The 19,709-nt window shown below is 45.2% G+C and overlaps 1 protein-coding gene across 1 annotated transcript; it reads right to left on the bottom strand.

Annotated features, from left to right (window-relative positions):
* Positions 1-19,213, bottom strand: LOC308685264 (uncharacterized protein). The gene is made up of 2 exons (XM_081356931.1): positions 18,784-19,213; positions 1-1,149 (listed from the first exon to the last, which is right to left on the bottom strand). The coding sequence occupies exons 1-2, from the start codon at positions 19,033-19,035 to the stop codon at positions 940-942; spliced, it is 462 nt and encodes a 153-aa protein (XP_081213057.1). The 5' UTR covers positions 19,036-19,213; the 3' UTR covers positions 1-939.
* Between the last annotated feature and the right edge of the window lie 496 nt (positions 19,214-19,709).

Below are 19,709 nucleotides of genomic sequence, written 5' to 3'. Positions count from 1 at the left end.
AATTCAGTAGTTCTTTATTCAAAGAGTATGTACAATGTACAGCAGTTCATAAATAACATGAGGTACTATAAAATGAAATTTATAAAAAGTAATTTACAAAGGAACACTTAAAGAAAGTACTTACAAAAATGTTAAATAAATTACGTATGACCATTTGTATAGGTAAACAAACATTCTCTGGCCATTTGTAAAAGTTAACAAAATAAACATCTCAGTACTGGTGTCGATTCTGATTAGATAGATTTCTATAGACACACTCTGGTCAATTTTAAACATTGCTAAAAGTGAACAATTATAACAAAGTGGCTTTAAAAATTATTGTAACATTGCAACTTCTGTAACATATTGACAATTTTTTTTTTATTTGAATTAAGATAAATAGCTATTTACAGACAAGTGGCTCTCTACTCTGGCTTCTTTGCCCAAGCCTTTACCAGAGGCCCATTTTCATAGTTCGTCAGAAGACATGCAACAGTATACAGCTGATTAATGTTGCCAAAAAGCCGAAGTGGAATCTTGTGTTCCTTAACACGCCGTATGAGGCGCTCAACATGCACCCTGAGGCGTGCAATTGCTTGGGTCTCCCTGACCTCACAGGCAGACATCTGGGATCTTCCAGAGAGAAATGCTGGCCTATAAATCTTGCAGGGCACAAGGTCATCAACAAGGAAACCTCGGTCAACCATGATGGCCATCCCAGGTCTCAAAAGGGAGAGAATTCCAGACTCCCGCATGATCTGTTTGTCACTGATGGAACAAGCGTACAGTGGAGAGATAAATGTGACCGCCCCATGAGGAGCCACTCCAAGCAGCCCTTTGAGAGTACAGTGGGACTTATATGCTGAGAACATTTCACTTTGGAGAAGAGGTGATGAAGGGCACTGGCACCTCAGCTCCGTGCAGTCCAGGATCACTGTAGTGTCTGCATAGTCCTTCAAATCAGCTGGCAGATGTGCCCTTATTTTCTCCTCTGGTATCCAGATCCTCACAGACTAGCACAGTGTACAGAAAGTTGCTCCACGTTGTGATGATCCGACTGACTGTGGACTGGTGGACTCCGTACCGGTCAGCAAGGTCACGCTGTTTTGAGCCCAGTGCAAGGTAGTTGAGAAACAAGAACATCTCATCAATGGGCTGCAGGGAACGAGTCTGTTCAAAAGAAATAAAATGTACATTACATTTCTCTCAACTTCTATTAGCCATGATCTTTGTTAAAGTCCCTGTAAAGTCAAAATTAAGTATGTGTTCTGAGTTTGTCACACCACAGAAAAATGTGTTATTAGCCACCCAGCCAAATTTTAATGATAAAAAAAGCCGGCAAGTACATAAAATAAGCGATCAAAATCTTGAAAAAATGAGCAGTAGTCTCTGCTCTTAAACGCTGGGGGCGTGTCCGCTGGCTGCGCTGAAACCACGCCTACTCGCGCGAAAAGTCGCTGCAGTCGACTCACAACAACACTCAACTGTCACCGCTAGAGCCGGTGTTGTACCGAAATCCGACTCCCCGGACAAATCGCACTCCCCTTCGCGTGCACGCGCAAGCAAGTTTAAATGCACTTCCTTGCCATATATCCGTTTATCGATCGATTTTTCACACAACAAGCACCCAGATCCTGCATGGAAGCTTTGTCTACACTTAAATAAATTAACAGAAAGTGAACTAGTGTGGATAAAAGATGCAAAAAAACAAACACAAAACAAACAAAAAAAAACATGGCAGATCGATTCAAACTATAAACTTCGACGGGTAAGGAATAAAGCTCCAGCTATCAAAACAAAACTGTTAATTTCACTTAATTTAACTGAACTTATCGTTTGTGTGTTAAACATGCTGTGGTTCATAGTAAAATATTGTATTACTCTCCCCATTGCACATGAATGTCATTAAAAATAATAATATTTAACCTTTTTTCACAAAGATAGGCTTTAAGAGTTCATCAAATACATATTGTAGATATATGAGGCAAATACCTGTCTTTTTGTTTGTTTGTTTTTTGCTTAATAGCGTCTTAAAATAGAAATAAAACAAATTATTAGTGATAATTGACACTTAAAGCTAAGAATGTAAAGAAACGTACTTGGTTACTTACGTAACCTCGGTTCCCTTAGAGATAAGGGAACGAGTACTGCGTTGAAAACGCTGTGGGAAAACTCCTTTTCTCGAGAATATTGAAGCCTTTATTTTAAAACGCATTGCTGCAGCACATGCGAGAGCTAGAAGCTCGCTTGAGCGTGCTGATTGGCTTGTGCAAAGCAACTGCACGAACCAATGGCGGAACAGCAGAGGAGCGCGAGCCAATCGGGGCGCTTGGCACTCTGCCAGAGTCAAGCGCGCGAAACTGCACGTGACAGAAGAGTATAAATACACAGAGAATCCGCCATTTGACAGGTTTAAATCGACTGAAGCGAAAAGACACCTGCCATAAGAGACAATAGCACGGCAAGGCAACGCAGTACTCGTTCCCTTATCTCTAAGGGAACCGAGGTTACGTAAGTAACCAAGTACGTTCCCTTACGAGAACGTTCTCTCGTACTGCGTTGAAAACGCTGTGGGAACACTATTTAAAACGCCGTGCTTGTCGTCTTTGGCCAATCTGACTCACCGAGAGCTCCAGGAAGTACAGAATAGCCTAGGATAAAGAGACCGAATCTTCGGGCCCTTAGATATCCAAACAGATAAAGCTGGGCCAAGGGCCAGTCTTAAGAATCCCACAACACGAGATGACAACCAGTGTCTGAGTCAAAAACTAGTCTGGGTCCACAGAGCCAGCGTTAGATAGAGACTACTCATGCCTATAAGGCAGGTACCATAGAGGTCTAAGATGTGGACGGAACGGACCAGCCGGCCGCCGCATACGTTATATAGCGCATAACGTCCTGCATAGACATTTTCATAACTAGTCTGGATCCATAGAGCCAGGGCCTAGCTAGAGAGAATTCGTACCTGCGGAGCAGGGACTTTTGGGTTGTAACGTTTCCAAATGTGGACGAAACAGACTAGCCGGTCGTCGCACAAGTGTGACAGAAAGAATGTCAAAACCAGCCTGGGTCCGCAGAGCCAGAGCTTAGATAGAGAGAACTCGTGCCTGCAGAGCAGGAACTTCCAGGTTGTAAAATCTCACAAATGTGGACGGGACGGACCATCCGGCCGCCGCACAAATGTCTTCGATAGGAACACCACTCGACCAGGCCCACGAGGAGGCGACGCCTCTCGTGGAGTGAGCTCTAACACCTATGGGACATGTAAGGCCCAGTGAGGTGTAGGCCAGAGCAATGGCATCCACTATCCATCTGGACAGCGTGAGCTTCATGACGGGAAGACCTTTGGTTCGGCCCCCGAAACAAACAAAAAGCTGTTCAGACTGTCTGAAAGAGGCTGAACGCTCTAAATAAATTCTCAAAGCTCTGACAGGGCAGAGTGTGAGAACATCACTGAACTCTTCTGAAGTGGGAAGAGCTGACAGAGAAATAACCTGGGCTCTGAACGGAGTTGAGAGCACCTTAGGAATATATCCATGTCTTGGCCTAAGGATGACCTTAGAGTCATTGGGGCCGAATTCCAGACAGGAAGCGCTAGTAGAGAGCGCCTGTAAGTCACTTACTCTCTTGACTGACGCCAGTGCCAACAGCAGGGCGGTTTTCAGGGAGAGAGGTTTTAGGTCGGCTGACTGAAGTGGTTCAAAGGGAGGTCCCTTAAGAGCCCGCAGAACCAAAGAAAGGTCCCATGCTGGGACAGATGGCGGCCGAGGCGGGTTAAGCCTTCTGGCGCCCTTAAGGAAGCGAACTATAAGGTCGCATTTTCCTAAGGAGGCTCCGGCTTCCGATACATGCTGTGCAGCAATGGCTGCTACGTATACCTTGAGAGTGGAGGGGGAACGACCCGCATCCAGCATCTCCTGGAGAAAGGATAGCACTCTTGGTACTTCACAAGTGTGTGGGTCGAGGTTTCGAGCTAAACACCAGCTGGAAAACACTGACCATTTATGGTGGTAGAGGCGTCTGGTAGACGGATCTCTAGCCTCCCTGATCGTGTTCAGGACGCCCTCTGGGAGGTCCTGGGGTACCCGTTGAGTGGCCAAGCGTGTAGGGCCCACAAATCGGGACGGGGATGCCATATAGTCCTGTTGGCCTGAGCCAGGAGGTCGCGCCTCACTGGGATTGGCCAAGGGTCTGTCACAGACAGCCGTATCAGCTCCGGGAACCAAGATTGGGTTCGCCAGAGAGGAGCTATCAGGAGCACTTCGCATTTCGTGTCTCTGATCCGTTCGATGACCTGAGGGAGCATCGAGACCGGAGGAAACGCATAGAGGGGAAGGCTGGGCCAGTCGTGGGCCAACGCATCCCTGTTCTTTCAAAAGAAGATTGGGCAGTGACGATTGTCTTCTGAGGCGAAGAGATCTACTTCTGCCTTCCCGAAGACCTCCCAAAGTAGGAGAACCTTCTGAGGGTGGAGAGACCATTCCTCTGGGGGAACCCTGCCCCGAGAGAGCATGTCTGCTCCTGTGTTCAACGTGCCCGGCACGTGAGCTGCCCTGAGCGAGCGCAGATTGGTGTGAGCCCATAACAGTAGCTGGGTGGCTATGGCAAGCAGGATGCGGGACCTGAGGCCGCCCTGGCGATTTATGTAAGATACCACTGACATGTTGTCCGTCCGGACCAATACGTGGTGTCCAGCCAGGTATGGGAGGAAGGTTTTCAGGGCCAGAAAAACTGCTCTCATTTGAGGCAGTTGATGTGTAGGCGTTTCTCCGAGCTCGACCAGAGGCCAGAGGCAGGCCTGCCCTCGTACAGCGCTCCCCAACCTGAGTTGGAAGCGTCTGTTGAAATCACCCTCCTCTCTGAGACCACCCCCATGCTTACGCCCTGCTGGTACCAGCTGGCGTCTTTCCAAGGGGCCAGGGCTTGAACACAGCGCTGGTTTACCTTGATAACCAAGTGGCCTGAATGCCAGGCGTGGGGTGGCACCAGAGGTGCTAGCCACAGCTGAAGAGGACGCATACGCAGTAGGCCGAGTTGGAGTACTGATGATGCGGAGGCCATGAGGCCAAGGATCCTCTGGAACGTTCTGAGGGGTACATAAGAGCCCTCTGTTAGCGATGCTGCGAGCTGCTGAATCGTTAGAGCACGGGCCGGTGTGGGCCATGCTCTCATAAGTACAGAGTCGAGAACTGTTCCCAGGAACGTGATACGTTGGCTGGGCAACAGAATACTCTTGGCAAATTTGACCTTGAACCCTAGACATTCTAGATGTCTGAGGAGCCAGGCTCTGTGAGTATGTGACTCCGCCTCTGACTGGGTCAATATGAGCCAATCGCCGAGGTAGTTCAGGATGCGCATTCCCCGCTGTCTCAGGGGGGAGAGAGCTGCATCCATGCACTTCGTGAATGTACGAGGTGCCAGTGCCAGTCCAAATGGTAGGACTGTGTACTGGTAAGTCTGCCCCTTGAAGGCGAATCTCAAGAATGGCCTGTGGTGGGGGTTCACTTGAATGTGAAAGTAAGCGTCTTTTTTTTTAGATCTATTGAGAAAAACCAGTCGCCTGGGCGAATTTGCGCCAGGATGTGTCTGGTCGTGAGCATTCTGAACGGCCGTGACATGAGAGCCTTGTTCAGATGTTTCAGATCTAAAATGGGTCTCAGGCCGCCGTCTTTCTTTGGAACAAGAAAGTAATGGCTGTAAAAACCTGACTCGCTCTGAGAAAGGGGGATCTTTTCGATGGCCCCTTTGGCCAGCAGACTTAACACTTCGGTGCGGAGGACATGACTCAGTGTGCTCCTTACCGTGGTTTGTATAACCGCACGGAAACGCGGTGGTCTGCGGGCGAACTGAAGCGAGTAACCGCGCTTTATGATGTTCATTACCCATTCTGAAACTCCGGGAATAGCTTGCCAAGCTAGAGCCCGCAGAGATAGAGACATTATCATATCTGGAACGCCCAGTGTTGGGGGTTCAAACTGACATGTATGTGAGGGAGAAATTTTTGCTCGATTTGTGCTTTTTGTGGGTCGCTGTTAAAACAGCGTTTGAGTGCAGGGGTGCGTGACAGGTGACGGGCCCATGTTCTGCATTTAATACTGCTCCAACCGCCTGAACTGAAGAGGGGGCTGAGAGTAGCACTCGAGCGATCTTCGGGGCTGGTCCGGCCGCGGCGGGACAATGACCCCTCTTTAAGCCGGTTAGGACGGCTTCTTGGGCTCGTGATCGAGCGTGAGCTTCGGCTGCGGGCCCTGGCGCTTAGGGAACAGGAACCGTTTTGCATGCTTCATGCGCTGGCTAGTCTCAGCCACTGGGCGGGGCTGGAGGACTTGTGAAGCTACCCTCTCAGGTCGCGGCGTGCTCTTGGGGCGCCGTTGGACCGAACTGGAGCGTTTAGGGAGGAAATGCTTCATGGCGCTGGAGACTTTCTGAGCCTCAGTGAAGCGGTCTGCGAAGCCGCTGACAGATGGGCCGAAGAGACCAGATGCTGTGACCGGAGAATCGAGGAAGGCGGTTGTGTCTGCGTCCCTGATTTCGGTCAATGTCAGCCATAGGTGGCGCTCTAAAACTACTAGGCTGCCATGTTGCGGCCCAGTGCTTGAGCGGTGGTCTTAGTGGCCCGTAGCGCTAGATCTATCGCACTTCTGAGGTCCTTAAAAGTGTCTGGGTCAGGGCCTGAATCATCCATGTAGCGGAGGAGCTTCGCCTGAAACACTTGGAGGGTCGCCATGGCGTGGAGAGCAGAGGCGGCTTGACCGGCGGCAGCATAAGCGCGGCTGGCAATGGCCGAAGTAGTTATGCACGGCTTAGATGGGTGCACAGTCTTAGACCTCCAACTTCCTGCAGTGGGAGGGCATAAGTGTGCAGCGACCGCTTCCTCCAGTGGGAGGAGACACACATAACCTTTTTCTTCAGCGCCGTCAACAGTGGAGGGCGTTGAAGAAGCAGATGAGCGTGTTCGAGCTGAAAAGGGCGCGCGCCAGCTTTTAGCGAGCTCTTCGTGGACCTCAGGCAGAAATGGAGCGGCGCGCTGACGAGGGGCCTGTTGGCGCCCCGGCAGGTACCACTCGTCAAGGCGGCTTCTGGCAGGCTCAGCTGGAGAAAAACCAGTAGAGTCCCAGCTCGTTGACAGCGCGAGACATGACGCGGAAGAGTTCGGCGTCGATATTCGCTCGAGTGTCAGAAGGGTCTAACTGAGACGGGGGGGAGGGGTCCGCGGAGCCCGACCAATCCTCGTTATCAGATGCCGCCACGGAACTGCGGCATGCATCAACATCAGCAGATCCGTCAAAAGAGACGAATCCCGCCGCTTCAGACAAGGGGCGTTGGTCGCTCTGAGAGAACAGAACTGAGAAGAGCGTGGGGGAAGCACGTGGAGAAAAGCCCAGCGTGCATCCGCTAAACTCACCGCGTTCAGGACGCCTCATGATCGCGACGCTTCTTCCTACGGGGCTCGCGGGGCGCCGAAGACGGAAGAAGGGCGGGATAACTCACCGACGAAGCGAGAGCGAGTCTCGAGCGGAGAGAAGAAACAGGCATCCCGTCGCGGAGAAGGCAGCCGCCTATAGTGAGCGCTGACTCGGCGTGCTCAGGGCCGAGACAGGCAGCACACAGAGTGTGTGTCTGTAAACACAAGCAGGGGAAACCCGCAGTATTCACAGATAGAGAGCGGCATTTGAATCAACACCGCGCGCTGTGAAAACAGCGAATTTGCTCTTTTAGGATAGAGAGAAAGAGAAAAAGGATACTCGTCGGATGCCACAGGGAAACGCTCAGCTGGCAGATGCCGGGATGCGAAGCTGTTCCGCTGGACGGCTGTTCGACGACGAGCGGCTTCACTCGGAGAGAATCAGCGACGAGGTGAGTCGAAAGCTGAAGGAGATAAAATCTGTCAAATGGCGGATTCTCTGTGTATTTATACTCTTCTGTCACGTGCAGTTTCGCGCGCTTGACTCTGGCAGAGTGCCAAGCGCCCCGATTGGCTCGCGCTCCTCTGCTGTTCCGCCATTGGTTCGTGCAGTTGCTTTGCACAAGCCAATCAGCACGCTCACGCGAGCTTCTAGCTCTCGCATGTGCTGCAGCAATGCGTTTTAAAATAAAGGCTTCAATATTCTCGAGAAAAGGAGTTTTCCCACAGCGTTTTCAACGCAGTACGAGAGAACGTTCTCGTAAGGGAACCTTAAACATTTTTTAATAGTTATTTTCCAGCACATTAGGGCCCCAAAAAGCATTATTTATTTTATTAATTCTTTCAATTTTACATCTTACATATAGCTTATGGATATACAATTAAAATAGCTGGAGCAATTGCTTTGCGGTCAGGTGCCCTTTTTTAAAATAAAAAAAAAAACTGCTAAAATACAAGATGGGTTTAGCAGGGGGAGTCGGATTTTTACAGAATTAAAATACGGACTGGTGAAATCACACTCCCCTCTCCAGCACAGGTGTATAAGGTCATAGGGCCCTATTTTAACGATCTGAAACGCAAGTGTCAAAGCGCAAAGCGCAAGTAACTTTGTGGGCGGGCTTGGCGCTGTTGCTATTTTCCCGGCGGGATAAATGACTCTGAAGTAGCTTCATTATTCATAGGTCTGGTTTGGGCGTAACGTGAAATAAACCAATCAGAGCGTCATCTCACATTCCCTTTAAGAGCAGGCGCACTTGTTCTAAAGCGGATTCCTATTATAACGGCGGATTTGCCAGGCGCGCGCGAGGAGCGGTTCACAGCCAAGGAGAGCAACACTCTCGTCAGGGACGTTGGGGATGGAGAAACCCACCCAAATTAACTTCGGTTAAAAAGGCGTATGATAATTTGGGTAAATGTGTAAGCTAGATGGATGCTTTTATAATAAATTGTCTATCTATCTATCTATCTATCGTAATAATGTATTTTAATGTATGATTTGCAAAAATGAAAACTCCTGCTTCTGTGTAGATGAGAGAATCAAAGTGCATTCGCGTTGTGCACACGCTACATTGATTATGGCCAAGCATGCGCCCTTAAAATAGCTTATGAATAACATGCGCAACGCGCCACTGACTTTAAACTATTTTTCCTGGTTAGTAGCGCAATTGTTTTCTAAACCTGCAAAATAGCATGAAGGAACGTTTGCGCCAGAACACGCCTCCTTTTTTGCGCTGAACCGCCCAGGGAGCGCAAGTTCATTCCCCAGTTTAGCGACGTGCTTCTGTGGAGGGAAAAGCGCGCTTTGCGCGGGTGCAAAATAGGAATGATACATGCGTCGGTGTACAAAGTCAATTGCGCTGGGTGCAAGATAGGGCCCATAGACTCACCACACTACTGCCCCTGTCACATCTTGGTTTAGTGATTGTGTGGTGACAAAAGCATTTGATTGTAACTGCTTTTTTGCGCAATGTGTTTTTTCCCGTCTTGCTCAACCCAAAAAATATCTATCATAATACTAATATAATAAATATAATATTTATCATAAAACCAATTTCCAAGTAAAACCGTATTTTTTTATTATTATTAAGTTATGTTTATTATATTAATATTAGAGGTGGGCATAGATTAATTTTTTTTAATCTAGATTAATCTAGATTAATTTTGAAATTAATCTAGATTAATCTAGATTAAAATGGCTCATTTGAATTCTGCCGAAGGCATTCAGAATATGTGTGCTACCCAAATAATGACTATAAAAGTAGCCTAAGTCTTTGAGAACGGGTTTCTCAAGCCAGGTGGCGCATTAGACCAGGGGCTCATCTCCTGTTTCCAAAATGCATCACAAACTGCTTGAGAAAGCTGTTCTACTCATAGACTGTAAAAGGTTACTTCTGTACTGTTACCGTCCGTAGGCAACATAGGCCTATGTTATTATCAACTACTATAGGCTATCAATAAGGGATGGGCGATATGGCCTAAAATCTATATTGTGATATACATTGCAGCCTCTTGCGATAACGATATACAGTAGGGTAAACGTACCTATTAAGCTCAAGTACCCATTAAGCACACTACCATCTTGGAGCTCAGATTATAAAAAGAAACAGCAATGTATTATCCTATTTGATGTATTAACCAATTGATGTGTTTGTTACTATATACCTCCTGTAATTTTAAACCAATCAGACCATTGCACACTGAGATATGTGTGTCCATGTGTTCACACTGTCTGGCGGCTATTTTCAAAGCTGTCTGAAAACTTTCACCAGAAGAGGAGCCCCTCAGATGTGCATTTTTTATATGTTTAAGCCTTTATTTTGAAGAAGTACATCTTCTTATTGCAAAATTAAGAGATTAATGTTTAGACTTTTAAATATTATAACCTGGAACCTGGATGTGGGAAATAATTACAGTTAGATCTAAAAGATAGTTTTAGCAACATAGCCCAGATGCTACGAACATAGCTAGCTTACTAGCTGTATAAGATTGTGTGCTACATTAATATATTACTTCACAGGAATTAATGGCTTGTACTTTTAAATCCATAATATTATAATTTTACATTTTATTGATAGTCTGTGGTTTTAAACTGCTGTAATTTTTAAAGAATTCATATTATTGTTAGGTGAGCTTAAAGGGTGCACTACTATGACAATCACACAGCTTCAGTGTGACATCAATTAGAAAAAGCATAATTTCATAGATATTGTCTATAATAGTTGTTCATATTAAAATTGGTATAAACTTAATACATTACCTAGATTATTAATTTAGCTAAATATTTTCCTTTAAATTTTAATTTAATATTTATTAATTAAAAAATGTTTTTGCTCCAATTAAGCACAGTGTGTGCTCCCTTTAAGCTCACCCACATTAAACGTCTATGTAAATACTTAATAATCAGAATTTAAATATTAACTGATGGTTGTCACTGTTAATCTTCAAAAAAATGATTAATAAACTTATTTTCACAGTCTTAAGATGACAAAAGCTAGACGAAACTATAGTGTATGCCCAAAGATGAAAGAGGCATGTCATACAAAGAAGGAGCCATCAGAAACCTGTCGTATCTGTCCAAGAAGTTTGGAGTAGACAGGAAAGCTCTGACCCAGAGAGTTAAAGGGATACTCCACTTTTTTTGGAAATAAGCTCATTTTACAACTCCCCCAGAGTTAAACAGTTGAGTTTTACCGTTTTCGAATCCATTCAGCCGATCTCCGGGTCTGGCGGTCCCACTTTTAGCATAGCTTAGCATAGATCATTGAATCGGACAGGACCATTAGCATCTCTCTCAAAAAAATGACCAAAGAGTTTCGATATTTTTCCTATTTAAAACTTGACTCTTCTGTAGTTACATCGTGTACTAAGACGGACGGAAAATGAAAAGGTGCGATTTTGAGAGTATAGTTCCTAGCCATATCAGCCTAGAAAATTTAAACTTTACATTTTCCGTCGGTCTTATTACACGATGTAACTACAGAAGAGTCGAGTTTTAAATAGGAAAAATATCGAAACTCTTTGGTCATTTTTTTGAGAGAGATGCTAATGGTCTTGTCCGGTTCAATTCATTATGCTAAGCTATGCTAAAAGTGGTACCGCCAGACCCGGAGATCGGCTGAATGGATTCGAAAACGGTAAAACTCAACTGTTTAACTCTGGGGGAGTTGTAAAATGAGCCTATTTCCAAAAAAAGTGGAGTATCCCTTTAAGGAGCACATTGGTTTGTTTTGTTATTTGATTTTTCAATATGGGTTACATAGCTGAACGTGGACTAGTCTAGATGTTGCAATGAGTTTGAATGACACGTCACTATGAATAGGATAGGCTACCTGATCAAATTGAATGCCTTGTTGCTTGATTTTAGTGTTCTGTTTTTTTGTGATTGACTCTGTACCTTCAAATAAAACTTTTTTCAATTAAAATAAACAAGAATTTTTAATAAAACTTGTTGTGAGCTTATTGGGAACAGGGGTGTGCTTAAAGGGTACAAAACGTACCCATTAAGCACAGCCAGACTTTTTATATTTAATGATGTACATCTTAATTGAAATACTTTTGTCATTTAAAATAAAATGAAATATTATAGTGTGAGAGATTAATATTTTATTTTAAAATAACTTCTTGTACTAAAACCAATATCTTGTGCACTAAAAATGTCTCAATGTAGATTTTGGTGAGCTTAATAGGTACGTTTACCCTATATTATAATAAAACCATTTCAGAACAGGTTACACAGACCCTGCTAAACAACTGCTAAATTTATTTTTTTTAAAGGGTATATGTAGTTTTGAGAACATATATTGTGCAAAACTGTAAGTATACAACATAATTTTGCAGATAAATAAAATTTAAGTACACTAGCTGCAGAGATCTTAAGTAGGCTAGGTCTAATGTTTATTATAGCTTTGAGCTTATGAAACCCCAAATTTAAAGTTATAATATTGTCTAACTGATGTCTTTTCAGTTAAAAAGAAACACAACAACGATTCTTAAAATCGGGCGTAGACATAGATTATGTGTTAACGTTACACCACTAGATATATTGGAATGAGAATAATACGCGCGCGCTGGTGATGTCATGTTTCATTTTGAATTTGAGGTGGTAGAACGGATTAGTCATGTGTTAACTTACCGAACCGTTACCCCACACACTCGGATAGTTTGCTGCTGTTTGTCGGACGGCTTAAATCCGAACCAAATCCAAATTATGGATGTTGCAGTTTCACTTTCAGCCGTGTTTACTTAAGATGACGACGAATATGCGTTGCAGGCGGGTTTACCTCGCGGCCGCGGGTAGATTGCGTCATCATTGCTTGTGTAGTAGAGCCATCTCCCAACCCAACTTGGGGAATAGACCCCTTCAATGTTTGTACATCGAACGCCTAGGTTGGGTGCGCGCGCAGCATGGGGTCAGAAAAATGGTGCGGCTAATAGACCGGCATATATATGCACTGTCTTTGCCATCACAGGAATGGGAATAGAACCATAATAAACTTGTTTTAGCTAATGGCGATTGTCTGCCTGATTAGAGTCCTGCACGGGTTCGGACGGGTGACCCGCAAATTTTGCTCAAACGGGTGAAAAATATCCAACTGTGTCGGGTCGGACACGGGGGAAACACGGGTCTAAACACGGGTTTAAAACAATCACATGCAAACGTAAAAATATATTCAGATTTTTAGGAACACGTCTACAAAAATATGCCTGACTGCCTGTATTTCAAGTTGATAAAATAATTTAAAATCCACATCAGTTTATTTGCCCACGCGCCACGCCCTGATCTTTCACTTTTAAAAATGCATCATAACCGCGCGCGCGCGACCTGCTTGCAGTCGTCGAGATGGATGCTGAGGAGTTGAAGAAAGAATAGCTAGTGGAGATTGTAAAGTTGTCGACAGTCATCAAAAATCAAGTCCAGTGTGTGGGAAAAAATTGGAGTTATCTGAATAAAATTTTGTGAACGGCTTATTTGCTGCATGCATTTTCGTGTTGGATAGCCGCAAATGTGGAACTTCATCGCCGAGGAAGCACGCCGAACTGTGGTAACAAACCAAGCAGTTCTGTCGAACAGTACTTTTTCAAATTTAACACTGTTAAGTATGTGTATTTTTTATATAATAAACGGGCAGACTGGGACAATGCTACGATCAAAGATGCTCGTGTTTGTAGTGCTATTGTGTTATTGACAGTTATTGTGACAACAACGGTATAGTTAAGCCCTGGTAAGTAAACAAATGTTTTCTGTAAACTGGTTTAATAGTTAGGTGAAGTTCGATATCTGGCATTAATTGTGACCTGTGTCATGCTACTTAGCAGATAGCAGCAGTATCTGAACCATAGACTGTAAAAAAATAGATCTGAACAGATGTCGTCTATTTTTTTTTTAAAAAACGGATGAGATCCTGCAGGAATCCGGAAAAACTTGACTCCACAACCGGTGTGATTTTCACAGTCCACGACGCAACAATAAGGCATTTTTTCTTGACGAGAAATTCTCTGGTTAACACACAATTCAATGGGATGGAATGAACTTTCTGACCCCGACATGCGCACTGCGAACTTAGAATTTTCCTGTGACGTCGACCGTGAAGGGGTCTATAGATTAACGGCGATATTTTTTTTATCGCGCGATAAGAGTCTCGCGTTAACGCCGATAACGGCCCACCACTAATTAATATATTAATATAATAGATCATAAAACTAATTTCTAAGTAAAACTATATACATATATTGTAATTTTTATTAAATTATTATATTATATGAATTATTAAAATATTTTAAAATAAAAAATACATTGGATATTAAAAAATATAATCATAAATTATTAAATACATTTTATTTGGATGTAGTAACATGTACAGTATACACTCACACAAAATGAGTTACAATCAACTGATTTCACCAGTCTGTATTTTAATGCTGAGAAAATCCGACTCCCCCTGGAAAACCTTAATCTTAATGCATCCATCCATCCATCCATCCATCCATCTTCTTTCGCTTATCTGGGGCTGGGTCGCGGGGGCAGCAGTCTAAACAGAAATGCCCAGACTTCCCTCTCCCTAGACACTTCCTCCAGCTCTTCCGGGGGGACACCGAGGCGTTCCCAGGCTAGCCGGGAGACATCTCCAGTGTGTCCTAGGTCTTCCCCGGGGTCTCCTCCCAGTGGGACGCGCCCGGAACACCTTCCCGGGAAGGCGTCCAGAAGGCATCCGGAACAGATGCCCGAGCCACCTCAGCTGACCCCTCTCGATGTGGAGGAGCAGCGGCTCTACTCTGAGCTCCTCCCGAGTGACCGAGATTCTCACCCTATCTCTAAGGGATCGCCCAGCCACCCTGCGGAGAAAGCTTACTTCGGCCGCCTGTATCCGGGATCTTGTCCTTTCGGTCATGACCCACAGCTCATGACCATAGGTGAGAGTAGGAACGTAGATTGACCGGTAAATCGAGAGCTTCGCCTTGTGGCTCAGCTCTTTCTTCACCAAGACAGACCGGTACAGCGACCGCATTACTGCAGAAGCTGCACCGATCCGTCTGTCAATCTCCCGTTCCATCCTTCCCTCACTCGTGAACAAAACCCCAAGATACTTAAACTCCTCCACTTGAGGCAGGAACTCTCCACCAACCACCACCCCGATCTGCCATCCCAGAGGCACTGTCCCCGACCGCCATGCGATGCTGCAGAGGCGTGTCAGCCAAGACAGTCCCACAACATCCAGAGACTTGAGGTACTCAGGGACGGATCTCATCCACCCCCGGTGCCTTGCCACCGAGGAGTTTCTTGACTACCTCGGTGACTTCAGCTTGGGTGATGGACGAGTCCACCTCTGAACAAACTGTAACTAGCACAGAAGTCCAATAACTGAACACTGCTCGGGTTCAGATCAGGGGGGCCGTTCCTCCCAATCACGCCCCTCCAGGTGTCACTGTCCCTGCCCACGTGGGCATTGAAGTCCCCCAGTAGAACGATGGAGTCCCCAGTTGGAGCACTTTCCAGCACCCCTCCCAGAGACCCCAAGAAGGCTGGGTACTCTGCACTGCCGTTTGGCCCGTAGGCACACACGACAGTGAGAGACCTATCCCCGACCTGAAGGCGCAGGGAAACGACCCTTTCATTCACCGGGGTGAACTCCAACACATGGCGGCTGAGCTGGGGGGCTATAAGCAAACCCACACCAGCCCGCCGCCTCTCACCATGGGCAACTCCAGAGTGGTGAAGAGTCCATCCTCTCTCGAGGAGTGTGGTTCCAAGAGCCCAAGCCGTGGGTAGAGGTGATCCCGACTATCTCTAGTCAGAACCTCTCAACCTCACGCACAATCTCAGGCTCCTTCCCCGCCAGCGAGGTGACGTTCCACGTCCCTAGAGCTAGTTTCCGTGTCCAGGGATCGGGTTGTTGGGGCCCCCGCCTTCGACTGCCGCCCGATCCTCTCAGCACCGGGCCCTTACGGTCCCTCCTGCAGGTGGCGGCCCCACGTTGCTCCTTCAGGCTGAGCCTGGCCGGACCCCGTGGGCCCGACCACCAGGCGCTCGCATATGAGCCCCAACCCCGGCCACCAGGCGCTCGCATACGAGCCCCAGCCCCGGCCACCAGGCGCTCGCATACGAGCCCTAACCCCGGCCACCAGGCGCTCGCATACGAGCCCCAGCCTGGCTACAATCAAATGCTTTTGTCACCACACAATCACTAAACCAAGATGTGACAGGGGCAGTAGTGTTGTGAGTCTATGACCTTATACACCTGTGCTGGAGAGGGGAGTGTGATTTCACGAGTCCATATTTTAATGCTGTGAAAATCCGACTCCCCCTGGAAAACCCATCTTAATGCAGTTACAATCAAATGCTTTTGTCACCACACAATCACTAAACCAAGATGTGACAGGGGCAGTAGTGTGGTGAGTCTATGACCTTATACACTTGTGCTGGAGAGGGGAGTGTGATTTCACCAGTCCATATTTTAATGCTGTGAAAATCCGACTCCCCCTGGAAAACCCATCTTAATGCAGTTACAAACAAATGCTTTTGTCACCACACAATCACTAAACCAAGATGTGACAGGGGCAGTAGTGTGGGGAGTCTATGACCTTATACACCTGTGCTGGAGAGGGGAGTGTGATTTCACCAGTCCATATTTTAATGCTGTGAAAATCCGACTCCCCCTGGAAAACCCATCTTAATGAAGTTACAATCAAATGCTTTTGTCACCACACAATCACTAAACCAAGATGTGACAGGGGCAGTAGTGTGGTGAGTCTATGACCTTATACACCTGTGCTGGAGAGGGGAGTGTGATTTCACCAGTCCATATTTTAATGCTGTAAAAATCCGACTCCCCCTGCTAAACCCATCTTGTTTTTTAGCAGTTTTTTTTTTTTTTTTTTTTTTTTTAAAAAGGGCACCTGACCGCAAAGCAATTGCTCCAGCTATTTTAATTGTATATCCATAAGCTATGTAAGATGTAAAATTGAAAGAATGAATACAATAAATAATGCTTTTTAGGGCCCTAATGTGCTGGAAAATAACTATTAAAAAAATGTCTAAGGTTTCTTTACATTCTTAGCTTTAAGTGTCAATTATCACTAATAATTTGTTTTATTTCTATTTTAAGACGCAATTAAGCAAAAAACAAACAAACAAAAAGACAGGTATTTGCCTCATATATCTACAATATGTATTTGATGAACTCTTAAAGCCTATCTTCGTGAAAAAAGGTTAAATATTATTATTTTTAATGACATTCATGTGCAATGGGGAGAGTAATACAATATTTTACTATGAACCACAGCATGTTTAACACACAAACGATACAACATGACATCATGACTTTGCGTAAGCATACACGCCACTTTCAAGTCAAGTGGCGTGTTATTTATACGCATTTTGAGCTTACCGCGTGTATGTCCACGCGCGTTTATGTGTACGCCGTTAAACGTCCGAGTGATTCCGCGTGTATGTGTACGCCGTTAAATGTCCGAGCGAAACGGAGGAAAATGTATATACATCTGGGGAGCAATATTTTTTTTCCTAGGATGGTAGGGGAACACTCATAAATGGTATTAACCCGAGGTTTAGGGACGCGGTTGGGGTAGGTCATATATATTTACAGTAATGTAACGTAAATCAACGGCATCGATAAACACGCTGAAAAGCGATTATGCGTGTTGATAACACGCCAAAAATGGAAATACGAATTGGCGTGTCATACATAAGTTACGCCATTTCATGAGATCAGGCTGAACGATAAGTTCAGTTAAATTAAGTGAAATTAACAGTTTTGTTTTGATAGCTGGAGCTTTATTCCTTACCCGTCGAAGTTTATAGTTTGAATCGATCTGCCATGTTTTTTTTTTTGTTTGTTTTGTTTGTTTTTTTTTTGCATCTTTTATCCACACTAGTTCACTTTCTGTTAATTTATTTAAGTGTAGACAAAGCTTCCATGCAGGATCTGGGTGCTTGTTGTGTGAAAAATCGATCGATAAACGGATATATGGCAAAGGAAGTGCATTTAAACTCGCTTGCGCGTGCACGCGAAGGGGAGTGCGATTTGTCCGGGAGTCGGATTTCGGTACAACACCGGAAAGGATGCTCCTAGCAGCTTAATTTCTTTTACAAAGCCATACATGTTCGAGCCTGGACTACCTACTCTAATTATAACATAAGCACACAAGGCAACTTACACTCATTGGTGGGCACGCACTGCCGATGATGGCACCAGTTGTCGGCGCGACGGGAGGATCCGAGGCGGGAGATAGTCGGTTCGGCCACATTCACCAGTAACAGCGGATTATCAGTGAATGAATCCCAGTTGTCTCCGACGAAAGTTTATAAAACTATCCCGTGTAAAATGATCACTACAGAGGCGGGTTTTGGCGGTGATCCTCAGCTCTCAATCAAGGTGGCTCTTCACAAAATTAATCCACCTCTTGTTGATATGATAGTTTTTCGGAAATTTAAATAAGGACACCGATGTGTTTTGTACGTGATCGCATCCTGTGCATTTCCGTGACGAAGGCATAGCTAGCTAGCAAACTGTAGGATGTAGTAACTAATAGTGACAGTAACTCGCGATTGAGTTGCAAACTGATGTGAATGGGCTCCAGTGCGTCATCAAGTAGGGGCGTGTCCAGGAGCTCAGGGGCTCCAGTGCGTCATCGAGCCCCCGTTTTAGCCCCGCCCAAAAAATCCGGAACACAGCAACGGTGAAACACGGTCTAACTCCACAATTCAGTACTTCACAGTTCACAGTCTTTGTAATATGATTTAGCAATACATTTCTAACATTTATAATGTGTTTAGAATTTTTTTTTAGAATTGCCTTTACAGGGACTTTAAGCTTTCCTGTCCCAGAGTCTATTTTCTGTATTTTTTCACTGTGGATAGATACTTGATTTAAAAGAGACTGTACCGTTGATGTGAGAGTTTCCAAGGCGTTAGCAGTGGCATGCGTAGCCTTCTCGATGGACGACAGTTTCTCGAGGATGATACCAGTAGTTGAGTCGTCGTTGCTGATGGCTCTGAATTTAGATGGAGGGCTTTTGCTTGGGGTCGGAGGTAAAGGTGATGATTTGATTGAAGAGGCGCCGTTTTCGCATGAGTCCATGTCATCAGGAAACATTAGCTGCGACATATTCCGCCGTTTGTTGTGATTCTTGCCCATAAGTAGAGGACTACCGCACACAAAGAGTCACAAAATATTTTTCCGTGTTATATTAAGTAAGCGTGATGAACTGGTTCATTAGTTAGGTAAAGATATGTGTAAAGTTCACATCACAAACTGCCAAGCTCCGAGACGAGTACGAATACACCCGCTCACACTGTAGCCATCTTGGCTCACTATCCACGTGACTAATGACAAACGAGGCCTCGGTTTGTGTAGATACGTCATCGGTTCGGTCTGAGTGTCGCTTCCGGATAAAAGGCGGTTTGAAACTCGCGCCTCCTTGTGGGTGGAGGAGTAGTAGAAGCAGTTGTAGTAGTGTCAGAGAGTCAGAGAGTTAGATAACTATCATTGTCATTGTCGTTATTGTGTCATATGTGTTAGGGCTGTATATTATTACGTTATCAGGTTAGAATAGTTATAGTATATTGCTATTATAGTAGGCCTAGATATATTATAGTCTTGTTATATTAATTAGATATGATTATTTGGATTGCTCTGGATTTTTGGATGTGGACTGGACTGCTTTTTGATTTTGATTGCCATCCTCTGTTCCTTGTGAAAGGATCTTTTCCAAGGCTAGAGAGATTTTGTCCGAGAAGAGGATTCGTCTAAACCCCAACACACTTGAAATAATTCTGTTTCTCAATAAAAAATCTATTGTAATCCTTCCT

Source organism: Scardinius erythrophthalmus (assembly GCF_964197995.2).
Source record: "Scardinius erythrophthalmus genome assembly, chromosome: 25".
NCBI classification, from domain to species: Eukaryota; Metazoa; Chordata; class Actinopteri; order Cypriniformes; family Leuciscidae; genus Scardinius; species Scardinius erythrophthalmus.
Note: the sequence above shows the minus strand (reverse complement) of the source record. Positions and strands in the feature narration are given on the sequence as shown.

What these genes read in the sequence shown, in the direction of transcription:
- LOC308685264 (XM_081356931.1), bottom strand. Translation starts at nt 19,035, where the DNA reads ATGGGCAAGAATCACAACAAACGGCGGAATATGTCGCAGCTAATGTTT. An exon ending in TGGAAACTCTCACATCAACG is followed by an intron (nt 1,150 to 18,783) that starts GTACAGTCTCTT and finishes TCTTTTGAACAG; the next exon opens with ACTCGTTCCCTGCAGCCCAT.